This window comes from Chlorocebus sabaeus, chromosome 2 (genome assembly GCF_047675955.1).
Source record: "Chlorocebus sabaeus isolate Y175 chromosome 2, mChlSab1.0.hap1, whole genome shotgun sequence".
NCBI classification, from domain to species: Eukaryota; Metazoa; Chordata; class Mammalia; order Primates; family Cercopithecidae; genus Chlorocebus; species Chlorocebus sabaeus.
Genome location: NC_132905.1, coordinates 100,055,093 through 100,075,243, shown reverse-complemented (window position 1 = coordinate 100,075,243; position 20,151 = coordinate 100,055,093). Strand labels below are relative to the sequence as shown.

General features: G+C 48.1%; 1 protein-coding gene across 3 annotated transcripts in view; it reads left to right on the top strand.

Annotated features, from left to right (window-relative positions):
* Positions 1–20,151, top strand: part of MCM3AP (minichromosome maintenance complex component 3 associated protein) — a 53,774-nt gene that overhangs the window by 23,554 nt on the left and 10,069 nt on the right. For all 3 annotated transcript variants that reach the window (XM_037984968.2, XM_037984966.2, XM_037984967.2), the window contains exons 14-24: positions 126–226; positions 2,618–2,749; positions 3,095–3,208; positions 5,217–5,369; positions 7,326–7,523; positions 9,529–9,597; positions 9,849–9,983; positions 12,831–12,984; positions 17,644–17,902; positions 18,125–18,222; positions 19,647–20,037. In XM_037984968.2, coding sequence (XP_037840896.2) covers positions 126–226; positions 2,618–2,749; positions 3,095–3,208; positions 5,217–5,369; positions 7,326–7,523; positions 9,529–9,597; positions 9,849–9,983; positions 12,831–12,984; positions 17,644–17,902; positions 18,125–18,222; positions 19,647–20,037 — 1,804 coding nt within the window. The remainder of the gene's footprint in view (positions 1–125; positions 227–2,617; positions 2,750–3,094; positions 3,209–5,216; positions 5,370–7,325; positions 7,524–9,528; positions 9,598–9,848; positions 9,984–12,830; positions 12,985–17,643; positions 17,903–18,124; positions 18,223–19,646; positions 20,038–20,151) is intronic.

Genomic DNA, 20,151 nt, shown 5'->3' with positions numbered 1-20,151 from the left:
CTGACCCCGTGTCAGGGGTCATGTGCTTCTGTCATGAGACGCCTGCAGACTGGTGACAACATATTACCCAGGATTTCTGCCCTGGGTGGGACGTTCCGTTCCACCCCATGCTGGTCTCTCCATAGGACCTGGCGCAGGTGGTGGATGAGCTCATCCAGGAGGCTCTGCAGAGGGACTGTGAGGAAGTCAGCTCTGCGGGCGCTGCCTACGCAGCTGCTGCCCTGGGGTGAGTGGCATCTGGTGCTCCCCTCCTGCTGCTCCAGAAGTTTCCTCTCATAAAGTTTCCTCTCATAAAGAACTTTTTCCAGAAGTTTCCTCTCATAAAGTTGCCTGCGTTTTTGGAGTCATAATCCAATAAGTTATTGCCAGAGACAGTATCATGAAGATTTTCCCCTACATTCTTCTTTTTCAAGATGGTTTTGCTATTTGGGGTCTTCTGAGATACGATGCGAATTTTAGGATGGGTTTTTCTGTTTCTGCAGAAAGTGCTGTTGGGATTTTGATAGGGATTGCGTTGAATCTGTAGATTGTTCTGGGTAGTACTGTCATTTTTTTTTTTTTTTTTTTGAGATGGAGTCTTGCTCTGTTGCTCAGGCTGGAGTGCAGTGGCTCGATCTCAGCCTCACTGCAACTTCCACCTCCTGGGTTCACGCAATTCTCCTGCCTCAGCTTCCTTAGTAACTGAGATTACAGGTGGGCACCAGCCTGGCTGATTTTTTTATTTTTTGTAGAGATGCCTTTTGCCATGTTGCCCAGGGGTGGTCTTGAACTCCTGGCCTCAAGTGATCCACCTGCCTCGGCCTCCTAAAGTACTGGGATTACAGGCATGAGCCACTGTGCCTGGCCAGTATTGTCATCTTAACAATATTAAATCTTCTAATCCGAGAATATGGGATGTCTTTCCATTTATTTAGGTCATTCTTAATTTCTTTCGACAGTGCTTTGTAGTTTTCAACATATAAAGTTTTTGCTTTCTAGGTTAAATTGTTTTTTTGTTTTGTTTTGTTTTGTTTTGTTTTTGAGACGGAGTCTTGCTCTGTTGTCCAGGCTGGAGTGCACTGGCGCAATCTTGGCTCACTGCAACCCCCGCCTCCCGGGTTCAAGCGATTTCCCTGCCTCAGCCTCCCAAGTAGCTGGGATTACAGGCGCCTGCCACCACGCCTGGCTAATTTTTTGTATTTTAGTAGAGACAGGGTTTCACCATGTTAGCCAGGATGGTCTCGATCTCCTGACCTCATGATCCGCCCGCCTGGGCCTCCCAAAGTGCTGGGATTACAGGCATGAGCCACCGCACCCAGCCTTGTTGAGAATTTTTATATCCATATTCATAAGGGATATTGGTTTGTAGTTTTCCTTTTTATTTCTTTATTCCTTTTTTTTGAGACAGGGTCTTACTTTGTCACCTAGGCTCGAGTGCAGAAGCAGAATCACTGCTCACCACAGCCTTGATCTTCTAGGCTCAAGCCATCCTCTCACCTCAGCCTCCCAAGTAGCTAGGACCACAGGCACATGCCACCATACCCGGCTAATTTTAAAATTTTTTGTAGAGATGGGGTCTCTCTGTGTTGCCCAGGTTAGTCTTGAACTCCTGGGCTCAAGCAGTCCTCCCACCTCAGCCTCCTAAAATGCTGGGATGACAGGCATGAGCCACTGTGCCTGGTCAGTCTGTAGTTTTCCTATAGTGGCTTTGGTCTGTCTTTGGTATTAGGGCAATGCTGGCCTCATAAAATGTGTTAGTAAATATTCCCTCCCCTTCAGTTTTTTGAAAGGGTTTGAAAAAGATTGGTGGTTATTTTTTCGTTAGTGTTTAATAGAATTTACCAGTGAAACCTTCTGGTCTTATACTTTTCTTTGTTTGGAAGTCTCCTTACTAGTTATAGGTCTTTTCACATTTTTCTGTTTCTTCATGAGTCAGTTTAGGTAGATTGTGTGTTTCTAACAGTGGGCTTAATTTTTCTGCTGGCAGTCAAACAAAGTACAGTTTGCATATCCCTTATCCAAAATGCTTGGACCACAAGGGTTTTAGATTACAGATATTTTTGGATTTCAGAATATTTGTATTATGTCTACCAGTTGAGTATCTCTTACCTAAAAATCTGAATTCTAAAATGCTCCAGTGAGCATTTCCTTTGAAAAGCATGACATGTACTCAAAAAGTTTGAGATTTTGGAGCATTTTGGATTTCAGATTTTTGGATTACGGACACTCAACCTATGTGGTTTTTTTTTTCCTTGTCAAAGTTAGATGTTTAGTGATTTGACTTTTTTATTCTGATCTTTTTCTCCTTTTTTTTTTTTTGAGACAGTCTCACTCTGTTGCCCAGGCTGGAGTACATTGGTGTGATCTCAGCTCACTGCAGCCTCCGCCTCTTGGGTCCAAGCATTTATTCTGTCTCAGCCTCCTGAGCAGCTGGGACTACAGGCATGCGCTGCCACGCCTGGCTAATTTTTGTATTTTTAGTAGAGACGGGGTTTCACCGTGTTGGCCAGAATAGTCTTGATCTCCTGACCTCGTGATCTGCCCACCTTGGGCTCCCAAAGTGCTGGGATTACAGGCGTGAGCCACCGTGCCCCGCCTTGCCTCTGATTTTGAATGCTGTCCCCTTTGCTCTGTTTAGTGTTTCCAATGCTGCTGTGGAGGATTTGTTAACAGCTGCAACCACGGGCATTTTGAGGCACATTGCAGCTGAAGAAGTGTCTAAGGAAAGGGAGCGAAGGGAGCAGGAGAGGCAGCGGGCTGAAGAAGAAAGGTGAGTGTGTCTTGTCCATGCAGACAGATAAGGAGCTCAATGTGGACACAGGCAAGAACTGACCCTGGCCGCGATGCTCCCGCTGTTGTCCACCCCTGCTGACCCACTCATGCCCTCCTACACTTCAGTCCAAGGGGTGGATGGAGCTCACCTACCCGTGAGCAGTGGCCCTTCCCAGCCAGGAGAGGCAGGGGAAGGGAGGTGGTGTCAGGGGAGCTGGAGTAGGGGTGGCCTGCCGACTCAGGCAGCACCTCAATCCCTGTCTGCATGTCCAGGGAGTGAAACAAACAGCACTTATTTTTATTCCTAAACATTACCCTTGTGTATTTTTTATCTTCCCTGTAGGTTAAAACAAGAGAGAGAGCTGGTGTTAAGTGAGCTGAGCCAGGGCCTGGCCGTGGAGCTGATGGAACACGTGATGATGGAGTTTGTGAGGGAAACCTGCTCCCAGGAGTTGAAGTAAGCGAAACACTGGTGGCTTGCTGTGCTGGGAGACTAAGCTTTGGCACTGCCCTAGGCTGTGTCTCGCGCCACTGAGGATGGGCTATTGGAAATGTGTCCTGCCTGTCTAAGCTACTTTGATTTTGTGACCAAATGTATTTGATGCAGTCCTCTGTGTTCCCTTGGCTGATATAATTTTATTATTAAAATTCTCTTTTATTTGAGGCCTGCCACCACATGACCATAGTCAGCCATCCTTACTAGCCACTGGCATTTATCATATATTTGAGACACTTCCAATCGATTGCACATGTCAGACGTTGCTGATGAGAAGATTTTGTGGTTGTCTGCATCATCATTTACACATTCTACACCAGGCACCTGTAGTTCCAGCTCCTCAAGAGACTGAGGTGCAAAGATCACTGAAGCTCAGAAGTTCTGGGTAGTATGCTGTGACTGCACCTGTGGGGGCCACTGTACTCCAGCCTGGGCAACATAGTGAGACCCTGTCTCTAAAATAATTAAAAATTCTGACGATTTTATTAAGATAAAGGTTTATTAACTGTTACAAGGGCTCCTATGGACCTATAATTTGGCACCCTGTACCACTTAATTCTTTTTACCCCATCTTTCTAGGTGTCTGTAGTTTAAGTGTTAAAGCTTCTCTTAGAGTGAAGATGGAATTACATTTTAGTATTGAGGATGCAGACTCTTACACTTTTTTTTTTTTTTTTTTTGTTGAGACAGTGTCTCGCTCTGTTGCCCAGACTGGAGTGCAGTGGCGTGATCTGGGTTTACTGCAACCTCCGCCTCCCAGGTTCAAGCGATTCTTCTGCCTCCACCTCCTGAGTAGCTGGGACTACAGGCATGCGCCACCACACCTGGCTAATTTTTGTATTTTTAGTAGAGATGGGGTTTCACCATGTTGGTCAGGCTGGTCTCAAGCTCCTGACCTCATGATCTGCCTGTCTCAGCCTCCCAAAGTGCTGGGATTACAGGTGTGAGCCACTGTGCCCGGCCTTGACTCTTGCACTTTTTTTTTTTTTTTCCTTTTGAAATGGAGTCTTGCTGTGTCACCCAGGCTGGAGTGCGGTGGCATGATCTCGGCTCAGTGCAACCTCCACCTCCCGGGTTCAAGTGATTCTCCTACCTCAGCCTCCCAAGTAACTGGGATTATAGGCCCGCACTACCATGCCCAGCTAATTTTATTTTCTTTTGACACTGGAGTCTCAAAAAAACACTCAAAAAATCCGGAGTGGCCGGATCTCAGCTCACTGCAAGCTCCGCCTCCCGGGTTTATGCCATTCTTCTGCCTCAGCCTCCCGAGTAGCTGGGACTACAGACGCCCGCCACCTCGCCCGGCTAGTTTTTTTGTATTTTTTAGTAGAGACGGGGTTTCACTGGGTTAGCTAGGATGGTCTCCATCTCCTGACCTCGTGATCCGCCCGTCTCGGCCTCCCAAAGTGCTGGGATTACAGGCTTGAGCCACCGTGCCTGGCCTATTTTTCTTTTTTTTTTGAGATGGAGTCTTGCTCTGTCGCCCAAACTGGAGTGCAGTGGCGCCATCTCGGCTCACTGCAAGCTCTGCCTCCTGGGTTCACACCATTCTCCTGCCTCAGCCTCCTGAGTAGCTGGGACTACAGGAGCCCACCACTACACCCAGCTAATATTTCGTATTTTTAGTAGAGACGGGGTTTCACCGTGTTAGCCAGGATGGTCTCGATCTCCTGACCTCGTGATCTGCCCACCTCGGCCTCCCAAAGTGCTGGGATTACAGGCATGAGCCACCGTGCCCGGCTGCCCAGCTAATTTTTTGTATTTTTAGTAGAGACAGGGTTTCACCATGATGGCCAAGCTGGTTTCGAACTCCTGACGTCAAGTGATCTGCCCGCCTTGGCCTTGCAAAGAGCTAGGATTACAGGCATAAGCCACTGCGCCCGGCTGACTCTTGGGCTTTTAAAGCAAGCCCTCAGTGTCTGTGGGCCCCGAGTGCAGTGTCTTCCATGCTGATTACCCTGTTTCTTAGGAATGCATTAGAGACAGACCAGAGGGTCCGCGTGGCCCGTTGCTGTGAGGACGTCTGTGCCCATCTAGTGGACTTGTTTCTCGTGGAGGAAATCTTCCAGGCTGCAAAGGAGACCTTCCAGGAGCTTCAGTGCTTCTGCAAGTATCTACAGCGGTGAGTCCTGTGTTCCTACAGGCGAAATCCACACACACGGGGAAGAGTCTTTTACCAAATTCAAAATATTTGAACCCTCAGTTTCTGTATTCAGTGGTAAAAGGATCAGGGAAAATGTTATAGCAATGAATACCTAAAATAGACTTTCATTGGATTATACTGCATTTCAGAAATACTTGATTACACACACACACACACACACACAACATAAACTAAGGGGAACAGTCAGGAGTTAGATTGGGGTGTGGTGGCTGCTCTGCATGTCAACTAATGTTTATAGGGTGCCTGCCATTTGCCCACTGCACTAGGTGCTGGGAGACACCTGTGAACAAGCCAGATTATGGCTGCATGCACCAATAAGGGTGGATTCTCAAAATATAAGTAGTGGAGAAAAAGCAATTAATAGGGAATATACAAATAGTGTATATTCAAACCAAATAGGCTGTTTTGGATTTATATATAGTGGTATAACCCTGAACAAAAGAAGGAAAATAATGATCATAATCTCAGCATGGTGATTACTTTTGGGAATGGGAGGGGGTGCCTCTCATGGCCACAACTGCTCGACTGGATGTAAGTGCACAGGTGCTCGATGATTTAGTAATCTTATAACTGGGCGTATATGTGTTATGTGTGTTGTATGATTCATTTCGTAATAAATTTGAAATCTGTAATAGTGTCCTTGGCAGTTGGAACAGTATAAAGGGAGTATGGGGAGAAGTGAGTCTTCCTTCTACAGCAGACCCCTGTCCCTGGTGCGAGCAGCAGCTGCTTGCAGAACCGTCCAGAGACTTTCTGTCCTTTCTTGTGGCTGTTGGCACAAATGGGCTCATGATCCCTGCTTTGCTCTGAGCCTTCCTTTGCTCCATCTGATATGAGGTGGAGGCCTGGCTGTAGCAGTGTGCTGAGCTGTCCCCGTTGCCAGTGGTCTTGAGGTCAGTGCGAGAATGTACCATAAATGACCTTCCTGGTCTTTTGTTGATGGACTTTCATGTGGCTCTCTTTTTTTTTTCTTTTTTTTTTTTTGAGACGGAGTCTCACTCTGTCACCCAGGCTGTAGTGCAGTGGTGCAATCATGGCTCACTGCAACCTCCACCTCCTGGGTTTAAGCGATTCTTCTGCCTCAGCCTCCTGAGTAGCTGGGACTATAGGCATGCGCCACCATGCTCGGCTAATTTTGTGTTTTTTTGTATTTTTAGTAGAGATGGGGTTTCACCATATTGGCCAGGCTGCTCTCGAACTCCTGACCTCATGATCTGCCCGCCCCGGCCTCCCAAAGTGCTGGGATTTACAGGCATGAGCCACCAAGCCTGGCCGTGGCTCTCTTTTTAGCTCTGGTAAAGACTGTCGCGGTGACTGTCGTTGTACAGACAGACAGTTCACCCGTTTGCACACAGGCACGTGTGTGTAGAGATAAATTCCTATCGGTGGCTGTGGGTCAAGGAGTGTTATGTATCTTTTTTGGTTTTTTTTTTTTGAGACAGAGCCTTGCTCTGTCACCCAGGCTGGAGTGCAGTGGCGTGATCTCAGCTCACTGTAACCTCCACCTCCTGGGTTCAAGTGATTCTCCCTCAGCCTCCCAAGTAGCTGGGACCACAGTCACCCGCCACCATGCCTGGCTAATTTTTTGTATTTTAGTAGAGATGGGTTTTCACTGTGTTGTGCAGGCTGGTCGTGAACTCCTGAGCTCAGGCGGTCCGCCTGCCTCGGCCTCCCAAAGTGCTGGGATTACGGGCGTGAGCCACTGCACCCAACTGGGTATATGTATCTTAGATCTGGATCCGTATTGCCAAGTCAGCCTCCAAAGCCCATTCAGTATTAACAACGTTCAGTAGTCGCATTGCTCACCACACTCAGTTGATGTCCTTCCTTCCCCATTCCTGAGTTCTGACTCCAATGTGTTTCTCAGCTTGAAGACCCTGAAAACACTGTAATGATACGTTTTCATGTCCCCAGGTGGAGGGAAGCTGTCGCAGCCCGCAAGAAACTGAGGCGCCAGATGCGGGCTTTCCCTGCTGCGCCCTGCTGCGTGGACGTGAGCGACCGGCTGAGGGCGCTGGCACCCAGTGCAGAGTGCCCCATTGCTGAGGAGAACCTGGCCAGGGGCCTCCTGGACCTGGGCCACGCAGGGAGATTGGGCATCTCCTGCACCAGGTCAGCATCAACTGCCGCCTGCCTCGTCAGGGCTCCCCTGCCCCGACTTGGTTTACCAGGAGCTGAATTAATGTGTGTGTTTGGAGGGTGAAGATAGGTGAAGCCTGGAGGCAAGGACAGGCACAGGGTTGCATTTTGAAGGTCGTCTCCCACAGTTGTGGACGTGTGACTTGTTCCACTGGAAAGCAGAGCTCTGAGTTCAGCTTGAAAGACTCAACTCAGCATCCTGGTGACTGAGTCTGACTCTGCATCACCCCTGGTGCCTGAGTCTGACTCTGCATCACCTGTTCTTTTCCTGCTCGTCCCAGTTTAAGTACCTGCCACTTCCATCCTTGTTGGAGGAGCCCGAGGTCCACGCTGGCCTGTGTCTTCCCCATTCCATCCCTGCCCCATCCCTCTGTTCCTCCCGCCATCTCTTTCACACACTGCCCCCTTTCTGTGGCAGCATCTTCCAGACTCCACCTCCACCCTCCAGTATTTCCCTCTTGAGGCCCCTTGGTGTGGCCCTGGTCCTCCCTGCCACTCCTCCTGGTCATCCCGAGCAGAACCAGCTCCTCAGGGCCATGCCAGGACCCCCCTCAGCCTGCATTCCTGGCCATGCTGGGCATGGCCTTTATTTAGAACCCGTGTAGGTGCCCCCTCTTGCCTGGCCTCAGGGCTCCCCAGCCTCCTAGTGGTGGTGGGTGGGGACTGGGGAGGCAGCCTGGACGGCCTAGCAGGCATACCGCTGGGGCCTCATGTCATGTCTCGTCACCCTGCTGGTCATCACGGGATGTTCCCTCTGAAAACTGTCTTGTGGGTTTCATTTGGCCCCATCAGGTTCCGCGCAGGCAGGGTGGGTGGGTGGCAGTCCCAGCCTGTTGCAGGCATTCTGTGAGGCCAGGGCTGGGGCTGCCTCCTCTCACCCACGGCTGCCTTCACATAGCAGCTTGGCCTCCTCCTGGAGTCATGGTTTCTTGTGTCCCCACTCCGTAGCTGCCCTTGTCAGCCTCAGTCTCCTTCTCTGAGCTCTCCACTCTGCCCCCTCAGCCCAGACCTTTGCCCTCTGCCTTTCCCTTCTGCACACCCCCTGGTGATAGCCCTGTCACCCCTGTCTGTCACTGGCAGCCCCCATTATGCATCTCCAACTGAGGCCTCTTCCCTGAGTTCCAGACTTGGTTTCCAGTTCACGGTTCAACCTCTGAACCTGATCTTCCCCCACCCTGCCCCTTCCTGCTCATAGGATGCCATCCTGTCCTCCTGTGCTTAGGGCACAAACCTGGGCTTGCATCTCTCAGACCCAGCATCCTCAGCTCTGCCCTCAGAACTCACCGAGGGCATGGCAGTTCTCCCCACCTCGCTGGAATGTTGATGCAGCATCTGTCTGTCTGCTAGCTTCCACCATGGGCCCTGCTCGCATCCTCAGCACCAGAACAGAGGGATCCTCCGACAGCTCAGCCAGGCGGCGTTGCCTCTCGGTGGCATTGCCTCTTAGTGGCGTCCCTAGAGCTCCCTGAGTCTCTGTACTGTGGACCCAACCCCTCCCCCGCTGCCCTCACTGCTCTCCCCAAATATGCCAGGTCCAGCTGTGGCCTGGCAGAGCCATGCCCTTTGCTGTTTCCAGAAGTTGTCATGCTGGCTCTCCCTGTTTCCTTCAGGTCTTTGCTCACATACCACCTGACCACCCTGAATGAGACTGCAATAAGCACCCAGCTCCAGACCCACCTGGCAGCATTTGCCCACGGTGCCGACACCTCGCACATGCCAGGCTAGCCACTTAGAGATGCTGTTCTCTCCCCATGAGAGCCTATGTTCTTGAACGGCAGGATTTTGTCTTATTGTTGAATCTCCCACAGCCAGCACACAGCAGATACTTAATGTGATATTTGTGGAATGAACAAATCCTCTAACCCGTTTCTTTGGCAGAAAATGTGTTTTCAGTCTCCTGAGTATTCCCCAGGGGACACTAGCCAGTACTTTTCACTAAGCTCCTGTGGTAACACTGTCATTCTGCTTTCCTTTGCAGGTTGAGGCGGCTCAGAAACAAGACGGCTCACCAGATGAAGGTTCAGCACTTCTACCAGCAGCTGCTGAGGTCTGTCATGCCGCACCCTTCTGCGTATCCCCTGGTGATCCCCCCGTTCCCCAATCTGTCACACTAGCAGCCCACCTCATGCATCTCCAACTGAGGTCTCTTCAGTGAGTTCCAGACTTGGTTTCTAGTTTGCAGTTCAACCTCTGATCCTGATTTTCCTCCAGCCTGCCCCTTCCTGCTTATAGGATGTGTGTGCTGCTCCTGCGAGGGCCTCACACACTGGCTAATCCTCAGGGGTCTGTTCCTCCCAGTGATGTGGCGTGGGCATCTCTGGACCTGCCGTCCCTTGTGGCTGAGCACCTCCCTGGGAGGCAGGAGCATGTGTTTTGGAAGCTGGTGCTGGTGCTGCCGGATGGAGAGGAGCAGTCCCCAGAGAGTCGTGGCAGGTCAGGAAGGGTTTCCCCTGTGGGGTTTCCAAGAGGTGGAGTGGGCAGGGCAGAGTTGTGGGCCAGGGCCGGGTATTCCTCATGTGTGATGGGAACTCGGAAGTGTAGGTTTATGTTTTAATGCTTGGATTTACAGTCTATTTTGCTCATGATTTTAAATTGAAACTTTAGATTTGATTATTTCAATTTTTATTCCATAAACTTGGTGTATTAGTCCGTTCTCACACTGCTTTAAAGAAATATCTGAGACTGGGTACTTTATAAAGAGGTTTAATTGGCTCAGCTGTACAGGAAGCCAGGAAGCATGGCTGGGGAGGCCTCAGGAAACCCACAATCATGGTAGAAGGCAAAGGGGAGGGAGGCATGTCTTACATGGCTGGAGCAGGAGGAAGAGAAAGTGAAGGGGGAGATGCCACACGCTTAACCAGATCTCATGAGAACTCACTATCATGAGAACAGCAAAGTGGGAGGTGCCACACACTTCTAAACAACCAGATCTCCTGAGAGCTCACTATAATGAGAACAGCAAGGGCGGATGCTGCAGACTTAACCAGATCTCGTGAACTCACTGTCATGAGAACAGTGAGGGGGAGGTGCCACACACTTAACCAGATCTCATGAGAACTCACCATCGTGAGAACAGCGAGGGGGAGGTGCCACACACTTAACCAGATCTCCTGAGAGCTCACTATCATGAGAACAGCAAGGGGGATTCCACCGCCATGATATAATCACCTCCCACCAAGCCCCTCATCCAACACTGGGGATTATAGTTCAACATGAGATTTGGGTGGGGATACAAATCCAAACCATACTACTTGGCAACAGTCTTAGTCCAAAAGCATTTAAAAGTTGTCATTTCAAGCTGTGTTAAGGTACATTGATAGACCTGCTTCATTTTAGACTCTCCAGTAAGATAGTTTATAGTCTGTTTACCATAGTTCCATTTTTCTCCCTTAAACTTCTGGCATTTTAAAAAAGAAAAAATTGACGTGATCTTATTTCCTGGAACCAAATAGCATACAGAAGTCATGTTTTTAAAGCAACTACAGTCTCTGTGTTTTTTTTTTTTTTTTTTTTTTTTTTTTGAGACAGAGTCTGGCTCTGTCGCCCAGGCTGGAGTGCAGTGGCCGGATCTCAGCTCACTGCAAGCTCCGCCTCCCGGGTTTACGCCATTCTCCTGCCTCAGCCTCCGGAGTAGCTGGGACTACAGGCGCCCGCCACCTCGCCCGGCTAGGTTTTTGTATTTTTTAGTAGAGACGGGGTTTCACTGTGTTAGCCAGGATGGTCTCGATCTCCTGACCTCGTGATCCGCCCGTCTCGGCCTCCCAAAGTGCTGGGATTACAGGCTTGAGCCACCGCGCCCGGCGTCTCTGTGTTTTTTGAGACAGGGTCTTGCCTTGTTGTCACCAGGCTAGAGGGCACGGTGTGATAACAGCTCACTGCAGCCTCGACCTCCTGGGCTCAATTGATCTTCTCACCTCAGCCTCCTGAGTAGCTGGAACTACAGGCGTGCCACCATTCCTGGTTAATGTTTTTTTGTGTGTGTGAGAAAGATGGAGTTTCACTATGTTGCCCAGGCTGGTCTTGAACTCCTGGGCTCAGGCAATCTGCGTGCTTCAGTCTACCAAGGTTTTGGGATTACAGGCGTGAGCCACCACACCCAGCTTACAGTTTATTTTTAAAATAGCTTTATTGAAATTTTATTCACATACCATGAACTTTGCCCATTTAAAGTGTACATTTCAGTGATTTTTAGATATATTCACAGGGTTTTGCAACCATCACTGTTACTAATTCCAGAACACCTTTTCACTTAAAAAGAAAGCCTGTATTATCTTTTTTTTTTTTTTTGAGATGGAGTCTCATTCTGCCGCCCAGGCTGGTGTGTGGTGGCGCGATCTTGGTTCACTGCAACCCTCGCCTCTTAGGTTCAAGCAATTTTCCTGCCTCAGCCTCCCAAGTAGCTGGGATTACAGGCGCACACCACCATGCCCGGCTTAGTTTTGTATATTTTTTGTAGAGACAGGGTTTTGCCATGTTGCCCAGGCTGGTCTTGAACTGGGCTCAAGTGATCCACCTGCCTTGGCCTCCCAAAGTGCTGGGATTACAGGCGTGAGCCACTACACCTAGCTGTTGATTCATTTCTTCAAACAAAATAGCTGTCTTCTCATGTGCTAGGTTCATGTCACTTAAGAATTCTTAAGGTCTCAGGTATGAGAAATTTGATCTGTAAAAAACATGTATTTCAAACTCTAGGGATGTCTTCTATTGCTGAAAATCTTAATGCTTCAGAATCTTAAGTCACATTAGAATGAGCCAGTTCCATGAGTGCCCCCTCCTCCTGCCCAATTAAGAACAAGTAGAAGCCGGGCGCAGTGGCTCTTGCCTGTAATCCCAGCAACTGGGGAGGCTATGGAGGGAGGATTGGTTGAGCCCAGGAGTTTGAAGCCAGCATGAGCAACATAGTGAGACTGAGTGAGACTCTATAAAAAAATGGAAAATTTAGCTGGGCATGGTGGCCCATGCCTGTAGTCTCAGCTACTGAGAAGGCTGAGGCAGGAGGTTTGCTTGCTGCGGTGAGCCAAGTTTGTGCCACTGCACGCTAGCTTGGGCGACAGAGCGAGACTCTGTCTCAAAAAAAAAAAAAAAAAAAAAGGTAAAAGATCGTTGCTCCATTTTAAAATGACAGCCTGTTTTGTGCAAGTCAGCTTCATAGTAAGATTTGGTATCTATGGACGTAGGTCTGTGTGATATTTCTCTTCTTTTCCTGAAAGTCTTTATAATTCAAATTTAGAGTTAGATTCTTCAAGTGTTTTATTGTTGTTATTTTTTTTTAATCTGTAGAATTCTAGCAAATTGGTTAAAAGTCAAGTTCATGGGAGATGAAGGCTCAGTGGATGACACATCCAGCGATGCTGGTGGGATTCAGACGCTTTCGCTTTTCAACTCGCTTAGCAGCAAAGGGGATCAGATGATTTCTGTTAACGTGTGTATAAAGGTGAACTATAATTATTTTGTGTTTACTTCTGTGTTTTCATTACTTTCACTTACTCCCAGATATCACTGGAACCATGCAAATACTGCTTATTCCCTAATGTGGTTTTCAAAGACTGCGGGAGGCTCAGAAGCAAGTATTATACGTCTCCGTACATGTCTTTTAAAAAATTATTTTTTTAAGCCAGTCAGATTTAGCAGGGGGCACCACGCCCAGCCTGCTGCTTTACTTTTTCTATTTTAATACTATATATTGGATTTCCTAAATGTAATACGTACACAAAACTTTTTAAAAATGAGGAAATGTAAAAGAAGTATGAAGATGATGATAAGAACCATCCATGCTCTTGCTATTCTGAGGTAACAGTAACTTCTTGGTGCAAAATTCTTCCCTTTTCCTGGGATTACAAAGTCACATTTCATTTACTGGAAATTAGTTTACTGTTCCTATTACCTTCATTTTCATTTTTAATGAAAGTAGCACTTCCATGTACTTAAAAAGAAGTCAAATAATGCCACGTGATTTAAAACGAGACATAGCTCCTCCTTCCTCTCTTAACTCCTTTCTTCAGGGCCTCATTTTTCTCATGTTTCCAGATTACGCACTCATACAGCCGTTTCTAAGTTTATCCATTTAAATGTTCTCTGCTGACTTCCAATTAATGTAAATGTGTTAGTTACCTTACTCCTAAGTAACAAAGTACCCCTAACATAGCAGCTTAAAATAAGTCTGTTATCATGGTTTCTGTGGGTCAGGAATCCAGGTGTAGCTTAGCTTGGGTCCTCTGGCTGAAGGTTTCTCACAGGTGGAAATCAAAATGTTGGCTAGGATTGCAGTCTCATCTGGAAGCTTGACTGAAGGATGTCTACTTCCCAGCTCACTCTAGTGACCTTGTGTCAGGATTCACTTCCTTGCAGGCTGTGGCCAAAGACTTCCTCAGTTCCTGCCATGTGGGCCTCTCCCCAGCTGACAGCACGCCAGCTGGCTTTCATCAGAGTGAGCAAGAGCTGAGCCCAGATGGAAGTCTTGAGTGTGTTTATAACCTAAACTTAGAAGTGACATCCTGTTGCTTGTTGGCTTCTGCCTGTCAGAAGTGAGTGGCTAGGCCCAGCTCACGGGGCAGGAGATCACATGTGGCCATGAACACTAGGTGGAATCAGGGGGACCCTCTTGGCGGCAGCATACCACCCTAGGTACAGCGTGGCCTCTTGTGCCGTGGTCCTGCTCTGCCTTCCACGTCTTCCCGGGATAGCTACACTATCACTTTATATTACTCCAGTGAGTGTGGTCATATTTTGATGGCTCTGTGACTGCTGTTTGCCTCAGAACCAGTAGTGTTCTATAACCACAATTATTTTTTTCCTGCAAGAAACAGAGTTGCCTTATTGTCTCACTTAACATAGTTCTCTTCATCTCTTTCATTTTTACTGGGGGGCTATATATATCTCAGGAGAGTTTTCCAAATGTTCTGTCACTTCACCTAATCCATGTTCCCTCTGTCTGGGAACCCTCATCTGTGGGCTAGTCTCCAGGCAGCACATGCGTTAGTGCTGTTATTATGAGCACGTGTCCCTGCTCCTCCACCTGGAAGCTCTGTGACCTTGGGCAAGTTCCCTAGTGTCTCTGCCACCTGTGTGTGGGTACTGTTACTTCTTATTCCTATTTTACTCAGAGATGGTAAAATAAACTACCCAAGCCTGTGCAGGTGCTGTCTGGTGGAGATGCTCATCTGGCTCTTGTGGATACAGTCAGTGCACACGCACACTGCGTAGGACAGTGTCTGGCACAGGCCAGGTGCTTGCTCAGTGTTGCCATTAGCAGCAGCTGCTGCAGTATTTTTTCTTGGTTCAGCCCCTTGTTGGATGGTATATGTCATGGGAGGGGAATTTTCTGAGTACTTTCCATTATGAAAATGATTTTATTCACAAAATACCTTAGGCTGGGGGAAATAAAAAGAAAATGCATTTATTTTGACATTTGCTTCATAGTTTAGCTACATTTGTAAAATTATAGGTAGAAAATTATTTTCCTGGCCACGCATAGTGGCTTATGCCTGTAATCCCAGCACTTTGGGAGGCCGAGGTGAGCAGATTGTTGTGAGTGCAGAACTTTGAGACCAGCCTGGGCAACACGGTGAAACCCTGCCTATAAAAAATACAAAAATTAGCTGGGCATGGTGGTGTGTACCTGTAGTTCTAGTAACTTGGGAAGCTGAGGTGGGAAGATTGCTTGAACCTGGGAGTTCGAGGCTGCAGTGAGCCATGATCGCGCTATTGCACTCCAGCGTTGATGACAGAGGAGACCCCGTCTCAATTAAAAAAATAAAGAAAATTATCTTCCTTCCAGTTTTGTTCTACTGTCACCTAGCATCCACTGTTGCTGTACTATTCCTGTTCCTTTCTGTGTGGCCTGGTTTTGTTGCTCTATGGAAGGCTTTTCTCTCTGTTCATGGCGTCCTAAAGATTCACTTTGTTATGCCTGGCACTGGACTACCTTAACTCACTGTGCAGGGCTTAGCAGGTTCTTTCAGGCTAGAGACTCCTGTTTCACTTCTGGGACATTTTCATGTCTTTATGACACTCTGTCTTTGTTCTCTCTTGAGCTTCTATTAGATAGATGTTAGACCTCAATTGATCCTCTGAGTTTCTTACCCTTTCTGTCCTGTTTTCAATCTCATCTCTTCCTACTGTGATCTAAAAGATTTCCTTGACTTTATTTTCCTATTGTCCTACTGAATTTTTTATTCCATGTGTATTACTTATTTCCTTTTTATTCTTATCATGACTTTTTCATAGCATCTTATTTTTTGGATGCATCATTTTATCTTCCCGAGGAAATTAGGGTTTTTGGGGTCTAAGTTTTCTTTGGTTCATGTATTACCTGGTTCCTCTTTTTTTTTTCCTCTTTGTTATTCCAGTTTCTCTCTTTTATGTTGGAGGCCCTCCTTATAGGCCTTACCCAGGGCTGTCTGTCTATATTTGAGTGAGGCCCTAAAAGGCTAGCCAAGAAGTTCTGTGTTTGGGGCGGGGTGGAAGGTAGCTAAATGGCAAGCCAGCCTTTTTGGAGGGACTCCCAAATGTCTGGATCTGGATGTCTGTTCCCTAGACTGTTCAGTTTTTCTGGAAAGGACTTGTGCCATCTGCTTTCTGGGGAGCTGCTGGTATTCTCAGGGTAGGGTCAGGAGTGGTTTGGTGCTGAGTCTCTTCCACTGTGCCTGACCATGGCCCTACATCTGGGTCCTCTCAGGACTCCTGTTCAGGGGCCCAGGGGGACTGGTTGTGCATAGAGGTTGCCTGCAGTGGTGGGTGCCAATAGGGCCAGGCTCTGAACTTCACCTTTGGCTCCTGGTGTCTTGAGGGCCTGGGTATACAGGGCTTTTGCAGGCTTAGTCAACCTGACTCCTTACACACTGACACCTGCAGCCTTTAGGTATGGCATCCTCTGCTTCCCTAACACAGGGATTGGTCACATCTATTTGCTGCTTTCTAGAAATGTATCAGAATCCCTCATCTGCTGCTGGCGTGCCTTCCCTCCTTCTAGTATTATGGGCTTATATTTTTGTTTATTTTTGTAGAAATGGGATCTTGCTATGTTGCCTAGGTTGGTCTTGAATTCTTGGCTCTTGGCCTTAAACAGTTCTCCTGCCTTGGCCTCCCCAGGTGCTGGGATTACAGTCATGAGCCACTGTGCCTAGCTTTAACTGTTTTTATACCTGTTTAAGGTTAATTAAAATTATAGTAATATGGTCAAACACAATTGTAGCTGGGGGCTAAATTACCTGTTGACCTGGCTGTTTCTTGCACTAATTCTGTTGCATTAATTCTCATTTTTGTTGCTGTGAATTTAAAATATGAACATGGGGTGGGTGCGGTGGCTGACGCCTGTAATCCCAGAACTTGGGGAGGCTGAGGCAGGGTGATCACTTGAGGTCAGGAGTTCGAGACCAGCCAGGCCAACATGGTGAAACCCCGTCTCCATTAACAATACAAAAATTAGCTGGGCGTGGTAGTGGGCCCCTGTAATCTCAGCTACTAGAGAGGGTGAGGCAGGAGAATTGCTTGAACCCAGGAGGTGGAGGTTGCAGGGAGCTGAGATCGTTCCACTGCAAACCAGTCTGGGTGACAGAGCGAGACTGCATCTCAAAAAATAAAAAGTAAAATAAAATAAATAAAATATAAACACGTCTTATATCTGAAGGGCAGATATAGAAATTATTTTTCTAGTGTGACTGTCCTCTGAATATATGAAGAAACAATGTTATTCGACATTTCCTTTAAAAAGGGATTCTGAAGCTGGGCATGGTGGCTCCACACACCTGTAATCTCAGCTACTCAGGAGGCTGAACCAGGAGGTCTGCTTGAGCCCAGGAGTTCAAGACCAGCCTGGGCAACATAACAAGACCCCTTCTCAAGAAAAAAAAAAAAAAAGGTTGGGGGGAGTCTTTGCTAACCATTGGATTTAGGGAAACGGGTCAGGAATTAAAATAACTACAGGAAGTAAGATAACTACAGGGTATGCCCAGCCGTGCCTTTGGAGGCCTGTCTGGAGTACAGTCAATATTTAGTGCATGGAGAGCTTCGGCTATACTTGCTCCGGGGTAGATCAATCACTGCTGATACGTCCCATGGTGCGTCTCTCCTGATGATCTTGATGCTGTTGCAGGTGGCCCATGGTGCCCTCAGTGATGGTGCCATCGATGCTGTGGAGACACAGAAGGACCTCCTGGGAGCCAGTGGGCTCATGCTGCTGCTTCCCCCCAAAATGAAGAGTGAGGACGTGGCAGAGGAGGACGTGTACTGGCTGTCGGCCTTACTGCAGCTCAAGCAGCTCCTGCAGGCCAAGCCCTTCCAGCCTGCACTTCCTCTGGTGGTTCTTGTGCCTAGCCCAGGAGGGGACGCCGTTGAGAAGGAAGTGGAAGATGGTTTGTGAAGGAAGTCTTGTTTATGAAGCAGCATTGTTTAAAAATGGGTGGAGGCCCTGGGTCTGAGGATGGTCCAGTAGTTTTGGGGTCAGGAATCACTGAGACAGCAACCCCTATGGTTACTGTCCACTGCAGGACTGCGTGCGGTCAGCACAGTGAGATGTATTAGCAGGTGTGCTGAGAGCAGAATGCGAGTGACCTTCATCTGTGTCTCTCTTAAAGGTCTGATGCTACAGGACTTGGTTTCAGCTAAGCTGATCTCAGATTACACTGTTACTGAGATCCCTGATTCCATTAATGATCTACAAGGTTCAACTAAGGTAAGGTTTCATCATTTTTAACGGTCTGTCAAGATATTTTTTTTCCCCTTTTGCTGTATCTTGAATTGAGCGTATATTAGCATTTGCATTTTTTTTTTTTTTCTTAAGAAACAGGGTTTTATTCTGTCACCCGGTTTGGTGGCAAGATGATAGCTCTCTGCAACCTCAAACTACTGGGCTCACACAATCTTCCCACTTCAGCCTCCCAAGTATATGGGACTCCTGTCGTGTGCCACTGCGCCTGGCAGCAGTTGTATGTTTTATACAGATAACTTTCTAAAAACATAAGCAGAAATCAAAATAAAAGATAAAATTTGTCCACGGTCCTGCTATCTGCAAATTAAATTGTTTATGTAAAATTTTTTAGTGTTTTTGTTTCTATGAATTTAAAATATGAACATATATCTGAAGGTCAGATACAGAAATTGTTTTTCTAGGGTAATTGTCCTCTGAATACGTGAAGAAACAATGTTATTTGATGTTTCCTTTAAAAAGGAATTCTGAAGCTGGGCATGGTGGCTCCTCACACCTGTAATCTCAGCTACTCGGGAGGCTGAAGCAGGAGGACTGCTTGAGCCCAGGAGTTTGAGACCAGCCTGAGCAACATAGCAAGACCCCCTTCTTGGCCGGGCACTGTGGCTCAAGCCTGTAATCCCAGCACTTTGGGAGGCCGAGACGGGTGGATCACGAGGTCAGGAGATCGAGACCATCCTGGCTAACACGGTGACACCCTGTCTTTACTAAAAAATACAAGAAAACTAGCCAGGCGAGGTTGCGGGCGCCTGTAGTCCCAGCTACTCAGGAGGCCGAGGCAGGAGAGTGGCGTGAACCTGGGAGGCGGAGCTTGCAGTGAGCTGAGATCCGGCCACTGCACTCCAGCCTGGGCGACAGAGCGAGACTCTGTCTCAAAAAAAAAAAGACTCCCTTTTCAAAAAAAAAAAAAAAGGGGGCAGGGGGAGTCTTTGCTAACAATTTAGAGAAAGAGGTGCCAGGAATTAAAATAACTATAGGAAGTAAGATAACTGTAGGGTGTGAAGGCATCTTGGCACATAGTGAAGCTGTTAGTCCCTTCCAAAAAGGAGAAGACTCCATTTCTGTGCATGGTGAAGGGGATGTCCAGGGCTGGTCTCCTGAGGGTGTGGGTGCTTCCACGGGACAACCATGCAGGTCACACTCCTCCTCAGGCCAGATGGGATCTGGGGGCTCTCTTTAGTGCCCTTACTGGACATGTCTCCTGAGCCCTAGAAGGCTTAACTCAACTGCATAGGACGCTTCTGTTCCCCTTCCTACCACAGTTGAGAGCCCAGTACTCTGGTGTTACCTGCTGTGGGCAACCTTGGGGGATCAAGCCCTTTCAGAAGACTGTTTTTGAAAAACAGTGTGAACTCTTCAACCAGGTCTCTTCTGACTGTCTTTGTTCTCAGGTTTTGCAAGCGGTGCAGTGGCTGGTTTCCCACTGCCCCCATTCCCTTGACCTTTGCTGCCAGACTCTCATTCAGTACGTCGAAGATGGGATTGGCCATGAGTTTAGTGGCCGCTTTTTCCATGACAGAAGAGAGAGGCGTCTGGGAGGTCTCACTTCGCAGGAGCCTGGCGCCATCATTGAGCTGTTTAACAGTGTGCTGCAGTTCCTGGCTTCCGTGGTGTCCTCTGAACAGCTGTGTGATCTGTCTTGGCCTGTCACTGAGTTTGCTGAGGCAGGGGGCAGCCGGCTGCTTCCTCACCTGCACTGGAATGCCGCAGAGCACCTGGCGTGGCTGAAGCAGGCTGTGCTTGGGTTCCAGCTTCCGCAGATGGACCTTCCTCCCCTGGGGGGTATGTGCTCGTGCTGGGGAGGTCTGGTGGGTGGCTGCAGCCAAACCTCAGGCTTCCTTCTCAATGTAGTAACCATCTGGCAGGTGTTGGGCACCAGTGTGAGGGCTGCATGTC